The following is a 24,019-nucleotide window of genomic DNA, read 5'->3' as shown; positions in this document are numbered from 1 at the left end:
CGGTCTTCTTGACGGCTATTATTTCTGCTAGACGTGTTTCAGAGCTGCAGGCTCTCATGTAGGTCTCCCTTCCTGGAGTTTTCTAGGGAGCGGGTCAAATTGGATATTGGTCGGATCCTTCGGGCCTACGTGCAGAGGACCCAGGAAATCAGAAAGTCAGATCATCTTTTTGTCCATCTAGCGGGTCATCATAAGGGGGATGATGCTTCTAAGGCTCCCATTGCGCGCTGGATCAAGGAGACTATTGCTTATGCTTACCTTCTTCAGAAAAAAACTTGTTCCAGAATTTTTCAAGGCTCATTCCACTCGGGGTCAGGCCACTTCTTGGTCTGAGTCTTCACTGCTGCCTCCAGTGGATATTTGTAACGCTGCTGTTTGGTCTTCCTTTCATTCCTTTGTCAGACACTACCATGTGGACGTTCAGGTGTGTAGGGACACGGTGTTCGGTGAGCGTGTTCTGGTATCGGCCCTTCGGGGTCCCACCCATGATGGGGACTGTTTTGGTATGTCCCGCTTGCAAGATTAACCTGTGCCGGTGTAGAGAGTTGCTGAAGAAGGAAAAATTAGGTTCTTACCTGCTAATTTACTTTCTTTTAGCCTCTCCAGACCGGCATAGGATCACACCCTGTATCTTGTCATGTTGTTCTTGTGGGTGTTCCGCGTGCAGATTTTGGGTTTTTTGTGGGTTCTAATATTTTTCTAAGGCCAGGGAGATTAAGAACAATGATTGGCAGCGTAGCTGGCGAGCTGTGTGGACCTTTGCTATTTGCAATTGTTCCCTTGCATTTTCCAACAGCGTTCCTGTTTTTATTTGTTGATACTCCTGTTTGGAGTCCTTTTACTGTATATAGTTCTTAGATCTGCTTGGCTATTCGGCAGACTGAAGTAATTAGGGAGGGGGTCACATGATATGTACAATACCAAAGTTTTGTCTCAGTCTCCACCTGCTGGTCATGATGGGACCCGCTTGTAAGATTAACCTATGCTGGTCTGGAGAGGCTAAAAGAAAGTAAATTAGCAGGTAAGAACCTAATTTCTCCTTGTTTTCCTTATCTAATCGATTGGCACCTGGTGGCACATTCCAGGGGATGCTTCTTACTCTACAGAAACCTTATCTGGGCTATGATCTCTAGGGTCCTTTATCATCTAGGAGAAGTCATCCCTTGCTCACATGTATGAGAGCTCACATAATCGTCAACATATTAAGTGCCTCCCTGCCCAAAAAATGACACCAAACCATCATAGCTCATGACAACCACCTTAGCAGTTCTCCATCTACCTGCACACCATATCTTGTACCTGCTAGGTCACATGGCAACATCTCTCTCCTTGGTACCGCATGCATGACTATGCATCCCTTAAAGTGACAAACCCAAGCGCTCTTATGTTACATTTCACTACCGAACTCAGCCAGAGTTTCTTCAATGAAGGATCCACTCTCATTTTCTAAAGGAGGGTTGCCTTTTTCATCCTCTCCTGCCTCACCATTATGACGGACGCCTTGTGATGCCTTGTGAGCCTTCCATCCATACAAACAGCACCACCAGGTAGCAATATTTTACGTCAACAAACTAGGAGGTTCAGAATCCCTGCTCCTTTGCAGAGTGGCATACCACCTCTGGCACCTTGCTATATTCCTCCAAGTCTTTGTTGTTTTGAATTTTAAAATGAAAGAAAAAAAGAAATCAAGTGGAAATAAAGAAGTAAAGAAGAAAATTGATAACTAAATGGGGGTAGAGGTAAGGCGGGAGCAGGGGCAGGGCCAGGGGGCCCAGTGCACTTGTGTGTCTAGGGGCCCTTGAGGAATGAATCCTGCCCTGGCCACATCCAACATGTCTCCCTCTTTCATCCCCTGGCTCTTGGGCAGTATCTTTTGCTCCTCTCCTGCAGCCACATGCCTGCACCCCTTCTATCACCCTCTCCAGCGCCAAGTCACGTTTCTCCCTTCATTCCTTTCACCATGTCCAACATTCCTCACTCTTGCATCCCTTTCCATCTGTCCCACCCTTCTTTCTCTATTACAACATCCAATATTTCTCCCTCCCTCCTTTTCAACACCATGTCCAACAATTCTCCCAAGATTTACAAAGGGCTGCAATAGGTAGAGAAGGGATTTGAGATATTCCAGATCTAGCACTCTTCCCTCCCCAAGGTCTAGTTTATCTCCCCTGTCTCCCCTCCAACCTCTCACAGGTCTGTGCACCTCTCATCCTACCCCCCCAAACCATAAGCAAGGCTCTCTTCCCTCTCCAGGCCCTGACCCTTTCTCTCCCTCCCAACCCACAATTCACCTCCCCCCAAGGGCCTCCCTGGGTACCAGGTCCAGCGGGGGGATCTTGGGGCAAGAACATGGCCTTCTCATGGCAGCTCAACCCTATAATGCCCCCCGCCTTATTTAGGTAAACCTCCACTGCCATGTCTGGGTAGCCCCTCCACCCTGCCACATTTGGATTGGGCCCCCCCACCCCCAGGCCTACCAAAGTACCAGGTAGTCTAGTGGGGATCTTCGTGGCAGGAACACGGCCCTTTCACTCCTACCTCCTTGTTGCTCCCTTCTAAAATGGCTGACGCAACCTGTTGCAGGTGTTCACAACATTTCTTGTATTGTGAGAGGTTGCGTTTGCCAATTTAGAAAGTAGCCATGAAGAGGCAGAAGCAAAAGGGCTGTGCTTCTGCCACAAAGACCCCTCCTGGACCACCAGGTACCTTGGTAGGTCTGGGGGGCCATGGGAGAAGAGCCGCAGGTTGCCAACCCTTTCTGTAGTTACCTGGGGCAATGAAGAGTTAAGTGACTTGCCCAGAGTCACAAGGAGCTGCAGTGGGAATCTAACCCGGTTCCTCTGATTCTCAGACCACTCCACTAACCATTAGGTTGCTCCTCCACTAGTTATATACTCTAAAGTAGAAATAAAATGGGAAAATTATTTTTATATTACATTACATTACATTAGTGATTTCTATTCCGCCAATACCTTGCAGTTCAAGGCGGATTACAAAAGAAGTTATCTGGTCATTTCCAGAGGAATTGAATAGTAGAGCGGTTTGTTACAGAGAATTGGGATGAGTCTTGCGGTGTTAGTTTGTCTTAAAGGATGTCTTGAATAGGATGGTTTTTATTTCTTTTCTAAACGATTTGTAGTCTGTAGTCGTTATCAGTAAATTGGAGAGTTGGTAGTCTAGTTTTGCTGCTTGGGTGGCTAGAAGGCCGTCGTACAGTTTTTTTCGTTTGATATCTCTGATTGGGGGATGAGTGAACGGTTTGTGCGTTCTCCTGTGTCTGGTTGAGGTAGTTTGGATTAGGCGGTTGTTTAGGTAGACTGGGCTGTCTCCGTTTATGGTTTTAAATAGTAGGCAGTAGAATTTGAATTACACTCTTGCTTGTATTGGGAGTCAGTGTGAGTCTAGGTACGCCGCCGTGATGTGGTCGTGTTTCCTCAGTGAATAGATAAGTCTTAGCGCCGTGTTTTGAACAGTTTGTAGTTGTTTTATCATGCTTGTGGGGCAGGGGAGATAGAGTATGTTGCAGTAGTCTAGAAGACCTAGGACTAGGGACTGGACCAAGACCTGGAATTGTGTTCTGTTGAAGAATTTTCGAACCTGTCTTAAGTTTCTCATGACCCCCAAATGATTTTTGTATTGTTTTGTTGATTTGTGGTTGCATGGTACAGCATCTGTCAATTGTCATTCCTAGAAGTTTTAGAGTGGGTTGTATAGGGTATGTGATTGAGTTTATAATTAGATTTATTATTGTTGGGATTTTATTATTTTTGAGGAGAATGAATTTTGTCTTGTCTGGGTTCAGTTTCAGTTTGTGATTATTCATCCATGTTGCAAGTGTTCTCCCTAGCGTCATTTAGCCGGGCGCTCCGCCCGGCTAATTTAGGTGAGCGCCTAGCTAAAAAATGCTAGGGAGAACACTGCAAAATGATAACACGCTTCCTTCCCTCAGAGCATCTCTCCCACACTCTTGTTCTTCCTGCCTGAGCAAGCCAAGCCAGGCCAGGCGCGTACAAGCGCCGAACCCACAAGCCTTCAAGAGGAGGTTTTGGGCTAGCCAATCGCTTCCTGGAACTTCCTCTCAGACGTAAGAATTGACGTTGGAAGTGAAGGCTTTTGGGTCTGGCGCTTGTTCGCGCCTGGCCTGACTTGAGGAAGCAGGGAGAAATCCTTGAGCCGCACCTCATCTCTGAGCAGCGCCACTGTCCCGATTCCTGCCGAACCACACCACCAGCAAAGAAGGAGAGCACCAGCCAATGTTGGAGCTCAATGACATGGCCAACAATTGCACCACATCGCTACAGCACAAGGCAGGCAGGGTCCCAAATGAGACCCAAACAGATCGGACCGCCTTCACACTAATCCATCCAATCACTGCAGGGCCCTCAAATGAGTGGGCTGTTTCCGAGGCAGTGACTGCGCCCTCGGCATGATGGGAGACTCCAAATGCCACATCCTCCGTCGAATCACATCCCTCATGTCCTCCACGATGCACCACTCTCACGCTGTCAAGCTACATAGAAGGAGCATGAACATCCCCCCCAGCTCTCTACCGCCAAAGCACCACCAAACATCAGTAGGCAAAACGAAAAAGATCATCCCACCACAAAAGGTAGATAGGATGTTTGCTGCTATTGAAACCATTGGACCATAGAATCAACGGACAGGCACTGAGTAATAATATAAAAATTACATTTCTGTCAGAAATAAAAGGAAAAGTTAAAAAGATAATTATAATTAAAGATGTAGGGGAAGAACTGGAAACAAATTTAAAATAAAAGAAATGAAGGATGGAGGCATCACCACCTATGTCATATCCTGTCGCTATCTTGGAAACCCCCCACCCCAACCCAAAACTCTCAAATTTATTTTTTTGTTGGTTTTGCAAATTTATCATTTTAATTTTAATGTGCTGTGAAAAACATTTGCTCCGTTTAGTGTGCCAGAGCTAAACAAGGTTTGAGAGACACTGAGATAGTGGATGCTGTGGATGAGCAGACTGGATGGGCCAGTTGGCCTTTATCTACCTTCATGTTTCTGTGTTTCTTTGTTTCTAATTCAGTGTTCTCCCTAGCATCTTTTAGCCGGGCAAAAAGGTAGGAAAAATTATTTTATTTTCAATATTGTGATCAAAATGTTTCTGTTTTGAGAATTTATAATCTGCTGTCTATATTCTACACTATATTTGGCTATTTTCTATAGTTGGTACTGAAGTGATATTGCATATTTTAGTCATCTGCCTTGACCTCTTTGAAAAACAAATATAAATGATAATTAACATTTTCTCTTCACACAGTGTGCTTTGTGTTTTTTTATTTTATTGTTATTATGAATTAAGATATTGTGTGTACATGAAAAATGAATGGAAGAAATTGCATTACAATTAGTACTATTATAAATGGGGGTGGGGTAAGGGGTGGCGCAGCTGGGGTACTTGGTTGGTATTTGTTAGACTTAGGGGGTACTTGACTTGAAAAAGTTGAGAAACACTGGTCTAGGTGACTATATAAGAGCCCCTTTTACAAAGCTACAGTAGCGATTCTCCCATGGCAGATACATCAAAGTCCATTCAATTCCTATGGGCTTCAGTGTATTTGCTGTGGCAGAATTGCTATCGCAGGATGCAAAGCATTAACTGATTCAACATGAGTTTGAAGTTGGTTAAATACTACTCTCTCAAGTATGGTAGTTTTGAAAGAAATGGAAGGTTTGATACTGGCCAGTAGTTCGGAATAAGAGGATCTGCATTACATTTTTTCAAGGGTGGCTTAAATGCTATTGGAATACTACCTAAGGGCTCCTTTTACGAAGCCGCGTTAGCGGTTTAACATGTGTAATAGTGTGCGCTAATTTGCTGGCCGCGCTAGCCACTACTGCCTCCTCTTGAGAAGGTGGTAGGTTTTCGGCTAGCGCGGGGGTTAGCGTGCGCTAAAAATGTGCGTGCGATAAAGCCGCTAACGTGACTTCGTAAAAGGAGCCCTAAGTGTCAAACCTGAAAAAAAGGAAGTCATACTGAGCGTTGGAAAATAAATAATAATTAATAAAAATAGTGCACATTTAATTTTCTCCACCACCAAATTTCTCCGTCCTGCTCCACCCCACCCGGCTACTTTTTCGTGCCATCCGGTTGGAAAAAATTTCTGGGGAGAACACTGTATATATGTATGTGTATATATATGCATATATATATATATATTGTGGCCGGGCCAATCTTCAAGTCGATGGGAAAACCCGGCTCGGACCACAAGTAAGAATTTTTGTAGCACCTTTTATGTGGTTCAGTGAAGGAAAACCCAGATACTGGATTTCTGAAAACCTCGCCAGGTTTATTAGTGTTCCCAAATGAAAACAAGAAAAAAAAACATTCAAACTTGGTTTCTTAGACTTTCTTAGGCACTTTCTGTACTCTCATATAGTTCAGTCCAGGTGAGTCATATTGGACTTAACTTAGGAACTGGATAGTCCATCTTTACAAAAATAATCAGAATTCAAAACCCAAAATTCCACAGTAGTCCAGGGCTTTCACTGTCCCCTATCCCCTTTGGGCTTATCAGTTGCTCCTGACTACAGTTCCTTTCTTTACACCGACTGTGCCAGCTTTCTCACGTCTCACCTATCTTCACAGTCACAGTATAAACAAAAATTAACTCTGCTTCTTCTTGCTTTAACACGCTGTTCTCCCAAGGAACATTCACAGCCCTGTCTGACAGGCTGTGCGGGCCATGCCTCCCCTTAGTTTGATGTCTTCAGACCCACCCGATATGACCCTTATCTGCTTTATCTCCTGCTCCTAGGGAGTCTGAACACTGGGTTATTTACAGAAGCATTCTCACTTAATTAAATTGTGCAGCCATGCTCTGGCTCAAGTTTAAACACAACAAAACTTTCTTTATAGGAATGGACGGGACCCTCATACACTGTACCCTTCCAGGTCCATGTCCTCCTCTCCCACACTATCCCCAGGGTCACTACATATTTCCCACTCACACTCTTGGGAACCCTGGCTTTCCACTCCCACATTCACTCCAGGCTTCTCTTCCCATCCCCCTCTCTGCATGCAGGCTAGCTCTCTGGGAACGTTTACTTCAGTATAATCTCCCAGCCCTGCTTCCTGTGGGTTACTCAGCCATTCCTCATTCCTCCCGGGGTTCACATTGCCCCTTCCTGGAAACAGGTCTCTGGCAAATCTTCCCTGCTGGGGATTAGGCAGCCTGTGGAAGCTAGGAGCACCGTGGGTTGTTTGGCTCCCGTAATCAAAGCCAGCTGTGTCCTCCTCCTTCTCCAGCTGATTTCCTCTTTGAGGCTTTTCAACCTGCACACTACGAGTGCTAACCCCACCCCTTCCTGGGTTGGTTTCATGTTTCTGAGCTTGAGGAAAGGAATAATAGGGGAAATAATTGTTTTTCAGTGCCCTCCCCCTCTGGCTCTTGGGCTGTACTATGACCTGCCTTTTCTCTTCCCTTCCTGGCTGAGCCAGCTGTCCGGGCTCCATGCCAGGTTTTCCAGGGACCAGGGTTGTGTGCTTGCTGGGTTTAGTAGTTCTCTTAGCTGGGACAGGAGCTTCCCTGTCACAATATATATATATATTGTCAGAGTATATATATATATATTGTGACAGGGAAGCTCCTGTCCCAGCTAAGAGAACTACTAAACCCAGCAAGCACACAACCCTGGTCCCTGGAAAACCTGGCATATATATATATATATATAAATGAAAACATTGAGGTTTTTTTATTTTTAGAGACCCATATTTGTTAGTAACAGGTTGTAATACGTCTTTCAAATCATAGTAAACTGAACTGGGATAATATGAAAAATGAAGTAAGGTGAGGCTTTCTCAGTAAATGCTGCAATGAAATTAGATCTAGCAATAGAGGCCGAAACCTGTTACTGGTATAAAAAGAATAAATCCGTTTCTGCTCCTGAGGAAGACAACGAAACAGAGCTCTGTTGGGCATTGACTATTATCCTTTGGACTCAGATAAGTTTGATTTTTTTGTATTACTTTTTTGCATTCATTATTTGCTATTGCTATCATGGAGCGGCAAAAGAACATTAAGAATAGCGTTTGAATTAGATTTGTTAATTCCTTCAAATGAAGAGAGCACTTCTAATTGTGTTTCTAAAACATTTTTTCACGTATTGAATATTAGTATACTCTTTACTGGAAGAGATATAATGTATGGGATGAACTCTTTTAGGCTGTAGTTGGCTCATTGTGTTCCATGAGTTGTCAGCCTGGGGTTATACTGCCAGTTGACCGAGTGCAGTTCCCCGGTACTGAGGTCTCTTCTTTCTTTTTATTCTCTATTTTCAGGTGCTCTATTTATTTAAAGGTATATAGCAGGCAGCAGCCCTCTTCACATGCCAATTTTATTTTATTTAAACAGAACAGTTGATACTTGGGAAAGTTCCCATTGTTATCCCTACTTCACGTACTGTTGATGCTTGGGTACTAACTAAAGGTGGTAGCAGAGCTCCCAGTAAAATAGAGGAGGGACACAAAAAAATCCAGAGTGGATTCCTTCTGCATATGACTCACAGCCATGGGGAGATAACCTGCTTGTCTAGAATGACTCACCTATCTACTGGAAAAGATATTATCAAGGTAAGGACATAATCTCTCTTTATTTTGTATAGGGTTATTCTACTGTTCTGCGTACTCTGACCTCTGGTTCTGCAACTTTTACCTTGGAATTGTCCAGTTATGAAGCAATGAATCCTCAGCACCAGGCAAAACTGGTAAATAAAATGAGTGGTTTGCCTTAGTTCTTCTGAAAGATGAGCTCTCATGAACAATTCTTTCAAACTTACTGGAAGGATCTGCATTATTGTCAGTGGAAAAAGCAGCCTTTACCTGCCTTCCTCTTGAGAACCAGTGTTATGCACAGAGCCTGCTCTCACCAAATGAAGACCTGGCTGTAATGGATCTGTGGTCCTGAACTGGTGCCTATCATTTTTTTGTATTTATATCCAAGATGATTAGAAATCATGGATTTTCAGTTTATATGCAAGTATTTATAACATTAAAAAAAGGAATACATATAAATCGTGAACTCTACCAGGCTTACTCTTTTAAATACTAAATTGTATTTGAAAATTGTATTTCAGCATACAAAGAGCAATGATGTACTGTCCAAACCGGAAATCCCAAAATGTTATCTGATTGTTGAAAATTTATTCGTGTAACCATGGGTTACAAAATAAATTTGAAATATGTTATAGTTTACCCAGGGCAGAAGACCTGATAGAAGTTTTTTTTTCTCTAATATTTTAAAGTGAAAAGTTTTTTTGTTGTTAGCCAGCAAAATTAATGCTGTATTTTGCCTGACTGACAGTAAGAATTCTAGAATGCGGATGTCTGCATGAGGTCTGATGATCTCATGTGGAAGTGAACAGTGCTGGTCAGGATTCTAAAACTGCCAGAGAGAGCAGTTGGGTAGTGATCAGTCTGGAAGACAGGTTGGTTTGGGGTTGCTTAAGAATAGTTTAAGATACATCGTGGGTGGAAAAAGTTTAGGAAATTTCAATTATCCATTCTTTTCTATGGGTAGTTAGTCATAAAGTAAAGAAACAAATATAATTTTCAGGATGATAGGGTTTTGCTTCCTTTGATTTTTTTTTAGTTAGCAAATAGGTACGCTATTGATTAGAGCTGAATCTCCATAGAGGAAAGAAGAAGCGCTGGTACCCAACGGCTGTGTAAATAAAACAACGGAACCCTGTGAGAAAAATTTACATCTGAACTCTGTGAGGATAAAATTATTTGAAAGGACTAAATTCTTTGAGGAAAACTTTATTTGGAATCTTATTCTAAAGTTATTTAGATATATACCTTTTGTTAGAGTTGTAACAATAAAAAAAAAAAACTTTCATTCCTTGTATTTTTTATTTAGGGTAATTTTATGTTAACTTTTTATGTTTTAATTCTTACTTTATTTTGTTAGGTAACCTAAGGTTAAGAGAGTGGGAATTGGAAGTCAAAGAGGGAGGGGTTACATTCGGTATGTTTTGTGATATATGGAATTTAATATAGATAAGACCATGGTGTGGCTGTGCCTATATGTACTTTGTAGCTTTTCTGTAGCCTTCCAGAATGACCAAGGTGTGTTAGTCCCCCACAGCTGCTAACTGGATGCATATTCAATGCAGAAGAGCTTCACCTAGGGCCATGTATATGGTAAGTTTTTAACATTTCTTAACTTTTTATCATGGAGCACACCACTATCCACTTCACTAGAGGGACGTGTTGTTGAGTTACTGCATTATTCCTGCTCTACTGCTACAGTTATTTGTGATGATAAGAGGTTGCCATTGGACGGAAATCGAATGTACCCCGAGACAGACTTCTAAGCTGAAACACGGACAGTGTCGGGTCTGACACATAGTGAATATATGACAGACTGTTTTATTGTTATTTTAATAAATATTGTCCTGGTTGATATGTACATTTCCCAACCCCACTTGATCTAGATTGTTCTTCCGTGGGACGGACTTCCTTGTTTTTCTGGATTACAAGTTTTTAACATTTGCCAGAAAAACAAACCCTAAGATATACTGTACTTGAAAGGTGAAATAAATCAGCATTACTGTGCAATATACAATACAATTTGATCTTTTACCCCCAATCACCCTAGAGTTGTATGTGGATATAATCTTACTTGATTGCATAAATTACTAGCTGCAACATATTTTGAAAGAAGAAACCCTTAAGATGTTTTATGAAATTTAATAAGAGAGAATTAGAAGGATAGACAATTATGGCTTAATTCCAAATTCTAAATGCCTGATACTGGAAAATAAGTGAAAAAATTGTCTTTTATAAATCATTTCTTTTGTGCTACATGAAAAAGGACATAGTACTACTCAAAAGAGTCCAGAGAAGAGCGACAAAAATGGTTAAGGGACTGGAGGAGTTGCCCTCTTCTCTCTTGAAAAGAGGAGAAAGAAAGATTGTTCTCCCTCTCCAAGGTTGAGAGAACGAGAAGGCACTCTCTAAAGTTAAAAGGGGATAGATTCCATACAAAGGTAAGGAAGTTCTTCTTCACCCAGAGAGTGGTAGAAATCTGGAACAGTCTTCCGGAGGCTGTTAAAGGGGAAAGCACCCTCCAGGGATTCAAGAAAATGTTAGATAAGTTCCTGCTGAACCAAAACGTGCGCAGGTAAGGCTAGACTCAAATAGGACACTGGTCTTTGACCTAAGGGCTACCGCGTGAGCAGACTGCTGGACATGATGGACCACTGGTCTAACCCAGCAGCAGCAATTATTATGTTCTTATATCTAAAAATTACCTAGCAGTTGTCATTCTGTTTTTGTCTGATATTACAATTAGATTTTGCATATAATCGGAGATTCAAAGTAAGGAAAACTGCAGTAACATGTACAATGATACAGGCAAAGTTTATTAAAATAATTGCGGTTAAAAACAACACTTTAAAATTAAACCACGGGACCCAACACAGTCTGTGTTTCAGTACACACCTTCTTCAGCATGCTTTTTGCGGTTCATTTTGACTCCTTTCCAACCTAGGACCCCTGAAGAAGGCGTGTACCGAAGCATGGACCGTGTTGGGTCCCGTGGTTTAATTTTAAGGTGGTGTTTTTAACTGCAATTATTTTAATAAACTTTGCCTTTATCATTGTACATGTTACTGCAGTTCTCCTTGCTTTGTTTTGTCTTCGACCCTTTTACTGCAGATTTTGTTGGTTCTTCCTTTTTTTGTTTGTATAATCGGTGATTCACCATATAATATTAAAAAGACAAAGGTGAACAACTTGAAAATAGATCTAACCTCTACCAGTGCAGTTCCAATAACAAAGATGTCATGCTATCATTTTGATTTAGCATAAATATATATCTTTCTTAATATTCTCTAGGGATTCTTTAAATGGAATAAATATCATGATGTTATCTACATAGATAAAACATTGTATGCCCAGATTTGAAAAAACAGTACCCAATAACATTGCATTAAACAGAATTGCAAAAGGACTCTGTACATCGCCTACTGTTTCTCAGAAAATACCTATCTCTCCCAATGATCTAGGATATAGAGTAGTAGTAGTCCTTTAAATTGTTTCTCCATCCAGTTTTTTGGTACAGTAATATAAGTGGGTGATGCTATACTCATTAAAAAGCAGGACAGTTATTTAATATACTCTGAGATATGGAATATTTCATAACTAACTTCCTTAAAGTCTCAATGGAGATAGTATTATATATTCTGTCTGGCTGCTGTGAGAATAGGCTACTGAGCTTGATGGACCATTGCTCTGACCCAGTAAGGCTATTCTTATGGTCTCGATAAAAATATCCTAATTTCCTTTTTCTCATTTAAATTTTGATTTGCAATTGTTGACCAAACTTTCTCTTATTTACCTTTGAATTAATTGTCCAATTGAACAGCTGTTGGTCTATCATTGTCCTTAATTATCATCTACCAGATCAATTAAAAAATTCACCAAATTGAACAGTTTGTTAGTATCAGTTTTTTCATCACCCATTAATCTTGCATAGTTCAATTCAATTTTTCAATACCATTCTCCCAGGAGAGCTCAGAACGGTTTACATGAGTTTATTCAGGTACTCAAGCATTTTTCCCTGTCTGTCCCAGCGAGCTCACAATCTATCTAATGTACCTGGGGCAATGGGTGGATTAAGTGACTTGCCCAGGGTCACAAGGAGCAGCGTGGGTTTGAACTCACAACCCCAGGGTGCTGAGGCTGTAGCTTTAACCACTGCGCCACACTCTCTCCTGCTAGAAGTAGTTTATTCTAGCATCTTTCAATTTTAATTTGTTGATTTATCATATTCCGCCATTCTAACCTAGTTTCTTCTAGCATCTTCCAATTTTAATTTGTTGATTTATTATATTCCTCCATTCTAACCTAATTTCTTTCTATTTTTTATCCAGCACCTTTCTAATGACCTACATTGTTTGATTTTCAATAGTTCTTCATTAAACCATTGATCACTCTTTTCACTTGTTTCCTTATTTTCAAAGGAGCCTGTTCATTTAATATAGTTTTACTAAGCTCATTCCAACAATCTATTTGGGATAAAAACCATTTATTCCAGTTGTTTAGTGCAGTGTTTATTTTATTTATTTATTTCAATTTCTATCCCGTTCTCCCAGAAGCTCAGAACAGGTTACAAGTAGACATTCACAATCGTTTGAAAACAGACTAGTCATGACAACAAATAGGTTACAGTAGACAATAACAGAGCTTATTCTAGAGACCAGACAGGTCATAGCGAAGAGTACTAGGAGAAGTATATTGAGGAGGCAGTTTTTAATGCCAAATTAGCGGAAGAGGAAGGTCTGCTCTGCGGAAGGTCATTAGTGAGTCTAACGACCTGATCTGTGTGGGTAGTCGGTTCCATAGATGAGGTAGGAAATGGCTGTAGGATCATTTGTACACTGTACTCATTCGGAGGGATCTCCCTGCGGGAATGCTGCTTTGGAGCAGAGGGGGCGGTTAGGGGTGTATAGGCGTAGCTTGGATGCTACTATGTAGCTTAGATATCTACTTCTGACTAAAAAATTGCCCCTTCAATTATACCCCGGGATTCATAACTATATTCTTTGTCCATATCCCTTTTACTTCTCTCCTTCCAATATAATGTAATTAGACAATAAAATAACTATATTACTGGAGACCATCCTCTATGTCAGGCATGTCCAACAGGTAGATCGCGGAGGGGTCAGAGGTAGATCACCTGCCCCACTTAGCTCCATCTCTCCAGCAGCTCACCCCATCGCTAGGAGAGCTCTTGCTGGCAGGCCATCTGTCGAGGGCTTGCCACTGCTGCTGATCCTTTGCCTGTCTTTTTTCCCTGCCTGTGGGAATCTTGTTTTCGGGTGTAGTGGGGATGCTTGTTTTCGTGCCAATAGTTTGTGGGTACTCCAGGGGGCCGCTGCCCGCACCCCGAGATGATACGCCACAGGCCCAGTGTCATACCTGGTCTCCTGCCTCTGAGAATCAACCATTCCTGCCCCTACTCCAACACTTCTTAGAAATGTGTAGGGCTTTACCTGAATACACTTACCGTATTAGTTGTGTCGTGTGCTGTCGTTGGTCGCTTTATAGTTTGCTTTCATTAAACGTTTTCGGGCAGACACAACAAAGTGTCAAGAATTTGGTGATTTTGGCAGGCTTTTCCAATTTTGTTCTAACTTGCCTATGCCTTGCCTTCAAATTGGTTCAAACCACTATGACTTTTGCTTGCCTCTGCAATTTTATTTTGCCTAGCCTTTGTGTTGATTCTACACTGCAATTTTATTTCACCTTGCCTTCGCGTTGATTCTACACTGTGTGCAGAATTTATTAAATCATGTGTGGTGGTATTTGAACTTGTTTGGCAGTATTTGATTTTATCTGGTTTGCTGGACAGGTGTTTGAGTTTTTTTGATGATTGATTGGTGGTATTTGATTATTGGTGCCAGTATGATGAATTGTTATTTATACTTTTAGAACTGCATGTGTGGTTTTGACAGCTGTAGTCCTTGTATTACACATCATCCAGAGGTCTTCAGTTCCTGTTGATCTTTAATATTTTGGGACAGTGACAGTTTTGGACCAGATTTAGCCAGTGTTTATTCTAACTTAGCAGATTTGGCCTTCTTACATCCAGCCATCTCAGTATAACGAAGATGAGTGTTCCAAAGAGGAGCAAAACCTACCATATTAATGATGAATGAGAAATAGACTACTACTTCATCATGGTGAAAGACAAGTGTTGTTGTCTAATTTGTAACGCCCCAGTATCCTTGCCCAAAAAGGGTAATCTGGAATGTCATTATAATGCTCTGCATAGCAATAGGTTTGATGCTGATTTTCCACCCAAAAGTGAAATTCATAAACTGAAGCTCAAAGAGCTTAAAGCGAAATTGGCTACTCAGCAACAGTTGATGGCGAAGCCAAGATCACATTCAATCAGAAGCCAAGGTCACATTCAATCTATACCACCATAGCATCCATCAAGGTCTGCAACCTGATAGCAAAGAAATGCAAACCTTTCACTGAAGGGGAATTTGTAAAAGATTGTTTTCTTGAAGCAGTTGACAATCTCTTTGAAGGATTTAAAAATAAGAAAGAGATTATAGCTGCTATTCAAGATGTACAATTGTCAAGAAACACCGTCGTGCGGCAAATAGAAAAGATGTGTGGAGACACAACTGAACAATTGTTGGAGGATGTTTCAAATTGTGTTGCTTTTTCCCTCCAACTGGATGAATCTACAGACATAAGAGACTTAGCTCAGTTACTAGTCTTTATCTGGATGGTTTTTGAAGACTTCATTGTTAATGATTTCTTTAAAAGGGAGAACTACCGGTCAGGAAATATTCAGTTCTTTCCATTCTTTTGTGACAAAGTGTAATCTTCCATTGCATAGACTTGTTTCCATCACTACTGATGGAGCAAGAGCAATGACAGGTGAGGTTAAGGGTTAGAGAATGACACGGGGAAAAAATGTCCCCGTCACTGCACCGTCCCCTGCCCACCATCCTCTGCACCGCCCCGTCACCGCCGTTCCCTTCACCGCCCCGTCACCGTCACCACCATCCCTTTCACCGTCCCGTCACCGCCACTGCCATCCCATTCACCGCCCCATCACCGTCCCCGTCTAGCACCCATCTTCTTCCCTCCGCTCCCCCATAGTCTGGCATCTGTCTTCTTCCCTTCCAGCGTCTTCTCCCCACTCTGCCTTCCACATTTCCTTTCAGGGTCTGTTCCTCTCTACCCTCTTTCAATGTCTGTTCTATTCCTTTCCACCACCACCCTTCCCTCCCTCCTTTACCATCTGTTCCTTTTTACCACCCTTCTTTCATATCTTCTATCAGTCCCCCCACCATCACTAGCAGTCTCTCTTCTCCCTTACCATGAGCAAATAGAACTTCTGAAAATTGTATTGCTGAGGCATTATTTCTAGTACGCCTTTTTTTCCAGATGGATAATGACATCAATTTTATAATTCTTACTGTCTGCTCTGATTTCATTCACAATTTGGTTTGTGTTTTGTACCTGAGGATTCCATGAGGCATTTAACCTTTTCCTGTCTCTTCTGTGATTTCAAGTTGATTCCTTCAATAATGGAGTCTCAAGGCAGTAGCAGTTTTCTATTTTGGGCTCTTTTGACATTGTTTAAGGGATTTCTTGTACATTTGGTGCTGGTCTTTGATGAGGTCACTTCAGAATCTATTTCCAAGGAAGAGAAACTTTTTCCCTTTCACCCCCTCCTTCCTTGTGTGAGCTGGAACACGCGGTCCCCGCAAGCAAGTAATTTTATATCATTTTCATTCTATTCATTCATAGAAATTAAAGTCTAGATAATGCCAGTCACATAACAAAACATGATTTTGCAAAAATAATTCCCTGCACAGTCAAGCCTGCAAGGATTATTAGATGTCTTTCAGCAGCTCCCCTCCCTCCCTCCCTCCCCCTTACCTTTGTGGCCAAGTCAAAATGATCTACCAATAATAAAATTTTAAAAACACAAAGCACGCTGTACACAGAGAAAATGTTAATTATCATTTATATTCCGCGGGTTTTCAAAGAGGTCAAGGCAGATGACTTTATGCAATGTCACCTCAGTAACAACTATACAAAAATAGACAAATATTCCCCCTCCCTTTGTACTAAACTGCGATAGTGGTTTTTAGCGCAGGGAGCTGCGCTGAATGCCCCATGCTGCTCTCGACGCTCATAGACTCCACGCGCTAAAAACCGCTATTGCGTTTTAGTAAAAGGGGGCCATAGTGCAAAATATAGACAGCAGATATAAATTCTCAAAACGGACACATTTTGATCACTAAGTTGAAAATAAAATCATTTTTCCTACCTTTTTGTCTGGTGATTTCATGAGTCTCTGGTCCTTCTTCTTTCTTCTCCTGCCCCCCCCCCCCTCTTTCTTTCTCTCTCCCCCTGGCTCCCCTCTTTATTTCTGCCTTTCTTTCTCTCTCCCCCTGGCCCCCCTCTTTATTTCTGCCTTTCTTTCTCTCTCCCCCTGGCCTCCCTCTTTATTTCTCTCTCCCCCTGGCCCTCCTCTTTCTTTCTGCCTTTCTTTCTCTCCCCCTTGACCCCCTCTTTATTTCTGCCTTTCTTTCTCTCTCCCCCTGGCCTCCCTCTTTATTTCTCTCTCCCCCTGGCCCTCCTCTTTCTTTCTGCCTTTCTTTCTCTTCCTCTTGACCCCCTCTTTATTTCTGCCTTTCTTTCTCTCTCCCTCTGACCCCCCTCTTTATTTCTGCCTTTCTCTCTTCCCCTGGCCTCCCTCTTTATTTCTCTCTCCCCCCTGGCCTCCCTCTTTATTTCTCTCTCCCCCTGGCCCTCCTCTTTCTTTCTGTCTTTCTTTCTCTCCCTCTTGACCCCCTCTTTATTTCTGCCTTTCTTTCTCTCTCCCCCTGACCCCTCTTTATTTCTGCCTTTCTTTCTCTCTCCCCCTGGCCCCCCTCTTTATTTTTTCCTTTCTTTCTCTCTCCCCCCTAGCCCCCACAAAGCCATTGTGCCAATTTCTCCACTTCCACGATTCTTTCCCTACCCTCACCCCCAAGCCAGCAGCCGATTTCTCCCTGCTCCTTCCCCGATGTCCTGAACTTCATCGGGCAGCAGCAGCAGCATTCACAATTCACTGCTGTTGCCCGCTTCAGGCTTTCCTCTCTGTCAGGTCCTGTCTTCATGAAAACAGGAAGTAGGCAGGACCCGGCAGAGAACAAGGCCTGAAGCCGGCAACAGCAGCGAATTGTAAACGCTGCTGCTGCCCGAAGAAGGTAATGGAGCACGAGGCAGACCGCTTCTCCCCACTCCCAGCCGAACTCCCGCTGTCCCTCCTATCTTCCCCCCTCCGTGAACCTTTCCGACCCTATCAGCGAGAGCAGCAAACCTTCGCGGCTTTCTCCTCCCTCTGTCGCGTCACTGATGACGTCATCAGTGATGCGGCAGAGGGAGGAGAAAGCCGATGCTACTGGAGGGAGATTTGCTGCTTTCGCTGGGAGGGTCGGAAAGGTTCACTTGGGGGGGAGAGAGATAGGAGGGTCAGCGGGGGTTCAGCTGAGAGGGGGGAGAAGCGGTCTGCCTCGGTGCTCCAAGGCCTGGCGCCATTACCTTTTTCGCCCCTCCCGCCCCCCCCCTTGGTACGCTACTGCTCTCCAGCTCTCCTTAGTTTGCCGGTTTTCTTTTTCGACGACCGACACGCTTTCAAGGAGCCGCGCACGCGTGGCTGCTCAAAGTTCAGTCTTCTGCTCTGCTGCAACTTCCTGTTTCCGGTTGGGTCAGAGCAGAAGATTGAATACTGAGCAGCCGCGCGTGCGCGGCTCTTTTGAAAGCGTTCCGGTCGCCGAAAAAGAAAGCCAGCAAACTAAGGTGAGGTGGAGAGAGGAAGCTGGTTAAACGATCGAGCCGGCGTGCGGGTGGGCGGGAGGGGGCTGCGGGAACCGCACGATCCTCTATGCCTCACTGCGGTGACAAGACCATTCACCGCTCCACGGGGCGGTGATGGCCTTGTCACCGTCCCCACAGAGGCTGCTAATTTTTATTCCCCGTTTTTGGCGGGTTACCCGCGGCTAAACGCAGTAGCCGCGGGTAAACCGCCACCGTGTCATTCTCTATTAAGGGTTTCATAGCCCACTGTAGACAGCATGACTTCCTCCCAGATTTCCTTTCTTACCACTGCATCATTCACCAGCAAGTTTTAGCAAGCAAGAGACTCAATACAATGACTGTCATGGACATCAATCTTACTCTTGATGAAGGGGCAGCGGAAATCATTTTGCACACAATAGGCACAAATTTCTGCAATGATTTCTTGATTTGCTGAATGAAATAAGTTTTTTGAAGGAGAGGGGAGATGACCAAGCAGAGTTAGAAGACGAGGAGTGGTTATGTGATCTGGCATTTCTCGCTGACCTTACAGACAAACTAAGTCATATGAACCTTGAAGTACAAGGTAAAAACAAATGCATTGGCGAGATGATGAGTATAGTTTCACTCTACAAGAGCAAATTTGAGCTAATGATGACTGACCTTGCAAACAACACTTTTGATCATTTTCCTAATACGCAAGACCATCTGCGGCAATATCCAAATTTTGTTTTTCAGAATGAGAAGTATGTGACAGAATTCTGTTCTCTTATCTAGGAATTCGAAAATGATATGAAAGAATTTTAGCAGAACAAAATGGCTGAAATTTAAGTAGATTTGGAGTCCATTGGACTCGTTTATTAAAATCATTAATTTAAGAGAGTCATTGAGTTAAAGAAATATCAATTCCTAGTTCTGCTGAGGTTATGGGGTTCATAATAAAAAACAAACAAACGTCTAAAAAGTGTCCTAAATGGCTACTTGGACGATCAAAAAGCCTGATCGTCCAAATACCCATAACCAAAGCTGTTTTTTAGATGTATCTAAAAACAGCTTAGGCCTTTCCCCTGCCTATAAACGCACAGAGAGAAAAGAGGCGTGTTTAGAGGAGGGGAAAGGGCGGGAGGTGGGCCGACCTACACCTAGGCGTACAACAGGTATAACTAAAACCGTAGGCAGATTGCCTAGTCGGCATTTATACCTTTTTGACTTAGACGAAGTCAAACCAGGTCTAAGTGCCGAAAAAGGGGCCGCTGAGCTGCTCGTGGCTGCTGCGATCAGCTCAGCGGCCCCAGTAACCTGCCTACCCCTCCACCGCAAGCATCGCGGCAGGAGAGATGCCTCATCTCCCCTACCACGATGCCATCACTTCGCTACCCGAACTGCCACAACCCAGGTAGAGGAGTGATGGCATCATGGTAGAGGAGATGAGGCATTTCTCCTGCCGCGATGCTTCACCCCCCCACCATACACATATGCAATATTGGGGCAAGAGGGAGTGTTTAATAATTTGTTGCACTTGTAAAATGCTTAAACTTAATAAAAATTGTAATCATTAAAAAAAGGAATTTGAAAATAGATTCTGTGACTTCCAAAAAATTGAAACAGTTGTGGAGTACTTGTCATACCCATTCAAAGTAGATGTGGACATTAAAGAAACTGCAGTTGCTATCTGTAAAAATTACTCATTGAACAAGCCATCTCTTGAAAATGAAATATTAACCCTTAAAAATAACATTTTTCTCTGGACCCATGCTGAACAAGAAGCTAGTGCCTAGAGACAAATTTCCCAACTTGAGAAGATGCAGTGAAGCTGTACACTCCTGTTTTGGTTCAACTTATTTGTGTGAATCTGCATTTTCCCATCTGAAAATGACAAAAAGTACACAACATTCCAACATGACAGATGAACATCTCCAGGATTCCCAGAGACTGACCCTCACACAATATACACCCAACTTCAAAAAGCTGGTGGATGAAATATAGGCTCAGACATCTCACTAATGAGCAAGAGCGAAATATTAAAGATTGTGCGAGATCAGCCTGGATCAATATTCAACCTAAATTTAACACAAATTACTCAATAGAAGTTAAATAAAGTTATTAATAAAACTTTTTTTAAAAATGTACTTTCCATTTCCCCTCACAGTTCTTACTGGATCTTTGCGTCTCTGTTTTTACTTAATTTGCTTAACAGCTGATCACATCCAAGTAAATGACAGAAGGTTCATTAAAAATGGGGGAGGGGGATACTCCAACTTTATTAGGTTCAAATTTAATTGGAAACTTAATTTTCATATGGTGGTAGATCATCAGCACTTTTAGCCGGAAAAAGTAGATCACGACCTGTTCGAAGTTGGACATGACTGCTCTATGTCAGTGCCCCACAAACTTTCTCGTCCTATGGCACACTAAAGGTAGTGGCCGCAGTTCGAGGCACCCAGAAGTGTGCAGATGTTGCCCTGGTGATGTCACGCTCATGCATGACGCATGCGCTAAGGCCCTTCAGACGGGCCACGAGACACCAGTGAGGGGTGCCAGCAGGGAAGAGGGCCGGAGAGAAGGATAGGCGCTGGTGCCGGCTGATTGCCTACAGGACGTGCTTCTCACAGTGAGAGCCACATCCTGTAGGCAGTCATCCAGCACCTCTCCTCCTCCCCAGTGTGCCATGGCATACTTGAAATTTCAGGAGGCACACTATGTTCTCTAATTGAATTGGATTCTATATTAGTGTATGCTAGAAACACTAGCTGATGCCCTTTCTCGTGTGTTGATGGAAAAGATGATGTGTTTAAATTGATATTTTCCAAAAATGTTAAGAATTCACTTAGGGCTTCTTTTACTAAGCTGCGTTAGGGCATTAACGCGCGGAATAGTGCAGACTACAATGCCGCGCGTGCTAGACTCTAATGCCAGCTTTGAACTGGCGTTAGTTTTAGCCGCGTAGCGTGGGGTTAGCACACGCTAATCTGCTGCATGCGCTAAAAACGCTAGCGCGCCTTAGTAAAAGGAGCCCTTAGTTCCATTGCAGTAATATCCAAATTAATATTTAAATCACCTAACACAATTATATGCTCCACTTTTACCACTTAATCTAATACAAAGTTTAAAAAAATCATCCTTAACATTATCTCCATTCCCCTGGTGGACAATATGATAATATACAGGTCAAACTCTTCAATTATTTTTGTAGTGCAAAGGGTTCTGGACAATAGGTTTTTTTCCCTCTTCCCATAAACTGTTTGCAAAAAGATGTCAATCACATCTTTCAGCTCTGCCTCCTTCCCTAGTGACTGTACTACCATCTTCAAATTTTCCTTCTGGAAACGAACTGAGAAGGTGTGTTTCTGTTCTGCTCTGATGTGTGGTTGCAGTGGAGCCCACGAGAGAGGGCTCCTCTGGGACTTCTAGACAGGGCTTTACTCCAGACATTTCTGCAGTGCACTTGGCCAGAGTAGACAATGTACAGGCAGATTTTCTCAGCTGTCAGACTCTGGATCCTGGGGAGTGGTCCCTATCCCAGAGAGCTTTCAGCTGCTTAGTGGAGAAATGGGGCCATCTGTTCGACCTGATGGCATCGGCGTCCAACAAGAAAGCGGATCGGTTTGTCAGGTGTCATGAGCCAGGAAGTGAAGGCTTGGAAACATTGGTGCAGCCCTGGCTGCTGGAGGATCTTTGTCTTCTCTCTGTGGCCCATAATAGGCAATGCTGGGGAGTAACTTGTTACAGTAACGCTAATTACTGTAATTAGATGCATTTTTAGGTAACTATCAATGTAACTAGTTATTTTTTTTATAAGATCGACTAAACTAAGTAAAGTTACTTTATTTTGGTATCTACTAACAAAATTACAAGTTACTTTTGCGTTACTGTTTACATAGCATGCAGAACAATTGATCACTAATTTCCATTCGTGCTATTTTATTCATTAAGCTTCCAGTTCAACTTGTTTCTCTTACCTTGCCACAGTGCATTACAATACCTACCCATGTACCGGCTATACATGGTGACAGCCAGCCAAATGGGCTCTACTGAACTGAAAGAATTGCTTCATAAAGGGCTAGATTATTTTTGCATACTTTAAAGCAGTATCTCCCAAACTTTCTTGAGCTGGGGCACACTAAAAGTAGTGGCCATGGCTTGAGGCACCCAGAAGTGCATTGACATCACCGTGATGACATCACACATATGCATGATGACATCACATCGACATCCGCGCATGTGCAGAGGTTCACCAGATGGGCCCTGAGAGGCCAGTAGGGCGTGCCAGCAGGGAAGAGGGCTGGAGAGAAGGAGAGGTACTGGCACCAGCTGATTGCCTACAGCAGTGTTTCTCAACTACTTCAAGCTAAGTACCCCCTAAGTCTAACAAATATCAACTGAGTACCCAACCACAGACCTCCCTAGGCCCATTCAAGCTCTGCCTCAGATCCCATCCCCTTTACAAATTGTAATGCAATTTTTTCATATACACACAATATACACAGCAGATATAAATTCTCAAAACTGATACATTTCAATCACTATATTGAAAATAAAATCATTTTACCTACCGGTGATCTTCTGCAGGCTGCTGAAATTAGCTTTAAAGGTGAACCGGGAGGCCAGGGGGGAAGCTGGAGGACGCTAGAGAGAAGGTGAAAACATGCAGGCCTTTGGCAAATTGGGTAGCGCTGGTGCTGTACCACGTAGGGAAGTCAGCTGGCAGGCGCCTCTCTTCCTCCTCAGTGTGCAGGCACACTTGGAATCTCAGGAGGCACACTAGTGTGCTTCGGCACACAGTTTGAAATACACTGCTTTAAAGAGACTAATTTTTCGTTATGGTCAGACTGCAGAAATATCCATGTACATTGCAAACTTTGTCCACCAGCTTCTAAGCAGACCTACAGCTGTGCAATGAATACTAAAGCAAATCTTAAGAAGCATCTGCAAAATGTTCACTTGGCTGCGCATGATAAACTGCCATCGTTGAAGAGATCAGCAAGCTGTTCTTCATCAGATGAATCAGAATCTCTGCCAATGAAACATCAAACTTTTGCTGCTTCATAGAATAGTAACGGGCATCATTGTGTCACAGAAAAGGGTCAATGATCTCATCACAAATTTTGTATTTGGGAACTTGTAAGCCTTCTCAGTGGTCGAGTCACCAGAATTCATTCAGTTGGTCACTGGTCTTCAACGAGGCAAAAACGTATTGACTCGCAAGGCTCTTACGTTGAGGACCAGTATCATAAGACGACAGACGACCTTCAGAATAAGTTGTCACTTGTGACTGAAGTCTGCACAACAGCTGACACATGGACCTCTCACAATAGAAGCTTTTTTTTGGAGTTACCATACATCTTGACACAATCCTAGATGAAGAAAAACTGCGTGATCCACACCAATACGGGTTCACCCAGGGTAGATCCTGCCAATCTAATCTGATTAGCTTTTTTTGACTGGGTTACTAGACAACTGGACGCCGGAGAGTCACTGGACATGGTATATTTGGACTTCAGTAAAGCATTTGATAGCGTCCCTCATCGAAAATTGCTGAACAAGCTGAAATCGAAAGGATTAGGAGACACTCTAACTACATGGGTTGGGGATTGGCTGAGCGGTAGACTGCAGAAGGTGGTGGTGAACGGTACCCCATCCGAAGCATCAGACGTGATCAGTGGA

At 42.9% G+C, this 24,019-nt stretch overlaps 1 protein-coding gene across 4 annotated transcripts in view; it reads left to right on the top strand.

The window, feature by feature from the left end:
- The window catches only part of GFM2 (GTP dependent ribosome recycling factor mitochondrial 2), a 201,894-nt gene extending 192,022 nt beyond the window's left edge, over nucleotides 1-9,872 (top strand). For all 4 annotated transcript variants that reach the window (XM_033929287.1, XM_033929289.1, XM_033929285.1 and 1 more), the window contains one exon: nucleotides 8,638-9,872. In XM_033929287.1, coding sequence (XP_033785178.1) covers nucleotides 8,638-8,766 — 129 coding nt within the window. In that variant the 3' untranslated portion in view covers nucleotides 8,767-9,872. The remainder of the gene's footprint in view (nucleotides 1-8,637) is intronic.
- Nucleotides 9,873-24,019: the final 14,147 nt, after the last annotated feature.

The sequence above is a fragment of the Geotrypetes seraphini genome, chromosome 1, assembly GCF_902459505.1.
Source record: "Geotrypetes seraphini chromosome 1, aGeoSer1.1, whole genome shotgun sequence".
Taxonomy (NCBI): domain Eukaryota; kingdom Metazoa; phylum Chordata; class Amphibia; order Gymnophiona; family Dermophiidae; genus Geotrypetes; species Geotrypetes seraphini.
This window is presented reverse-complemented; position numbering and strand designations above follow the sequence as displayed.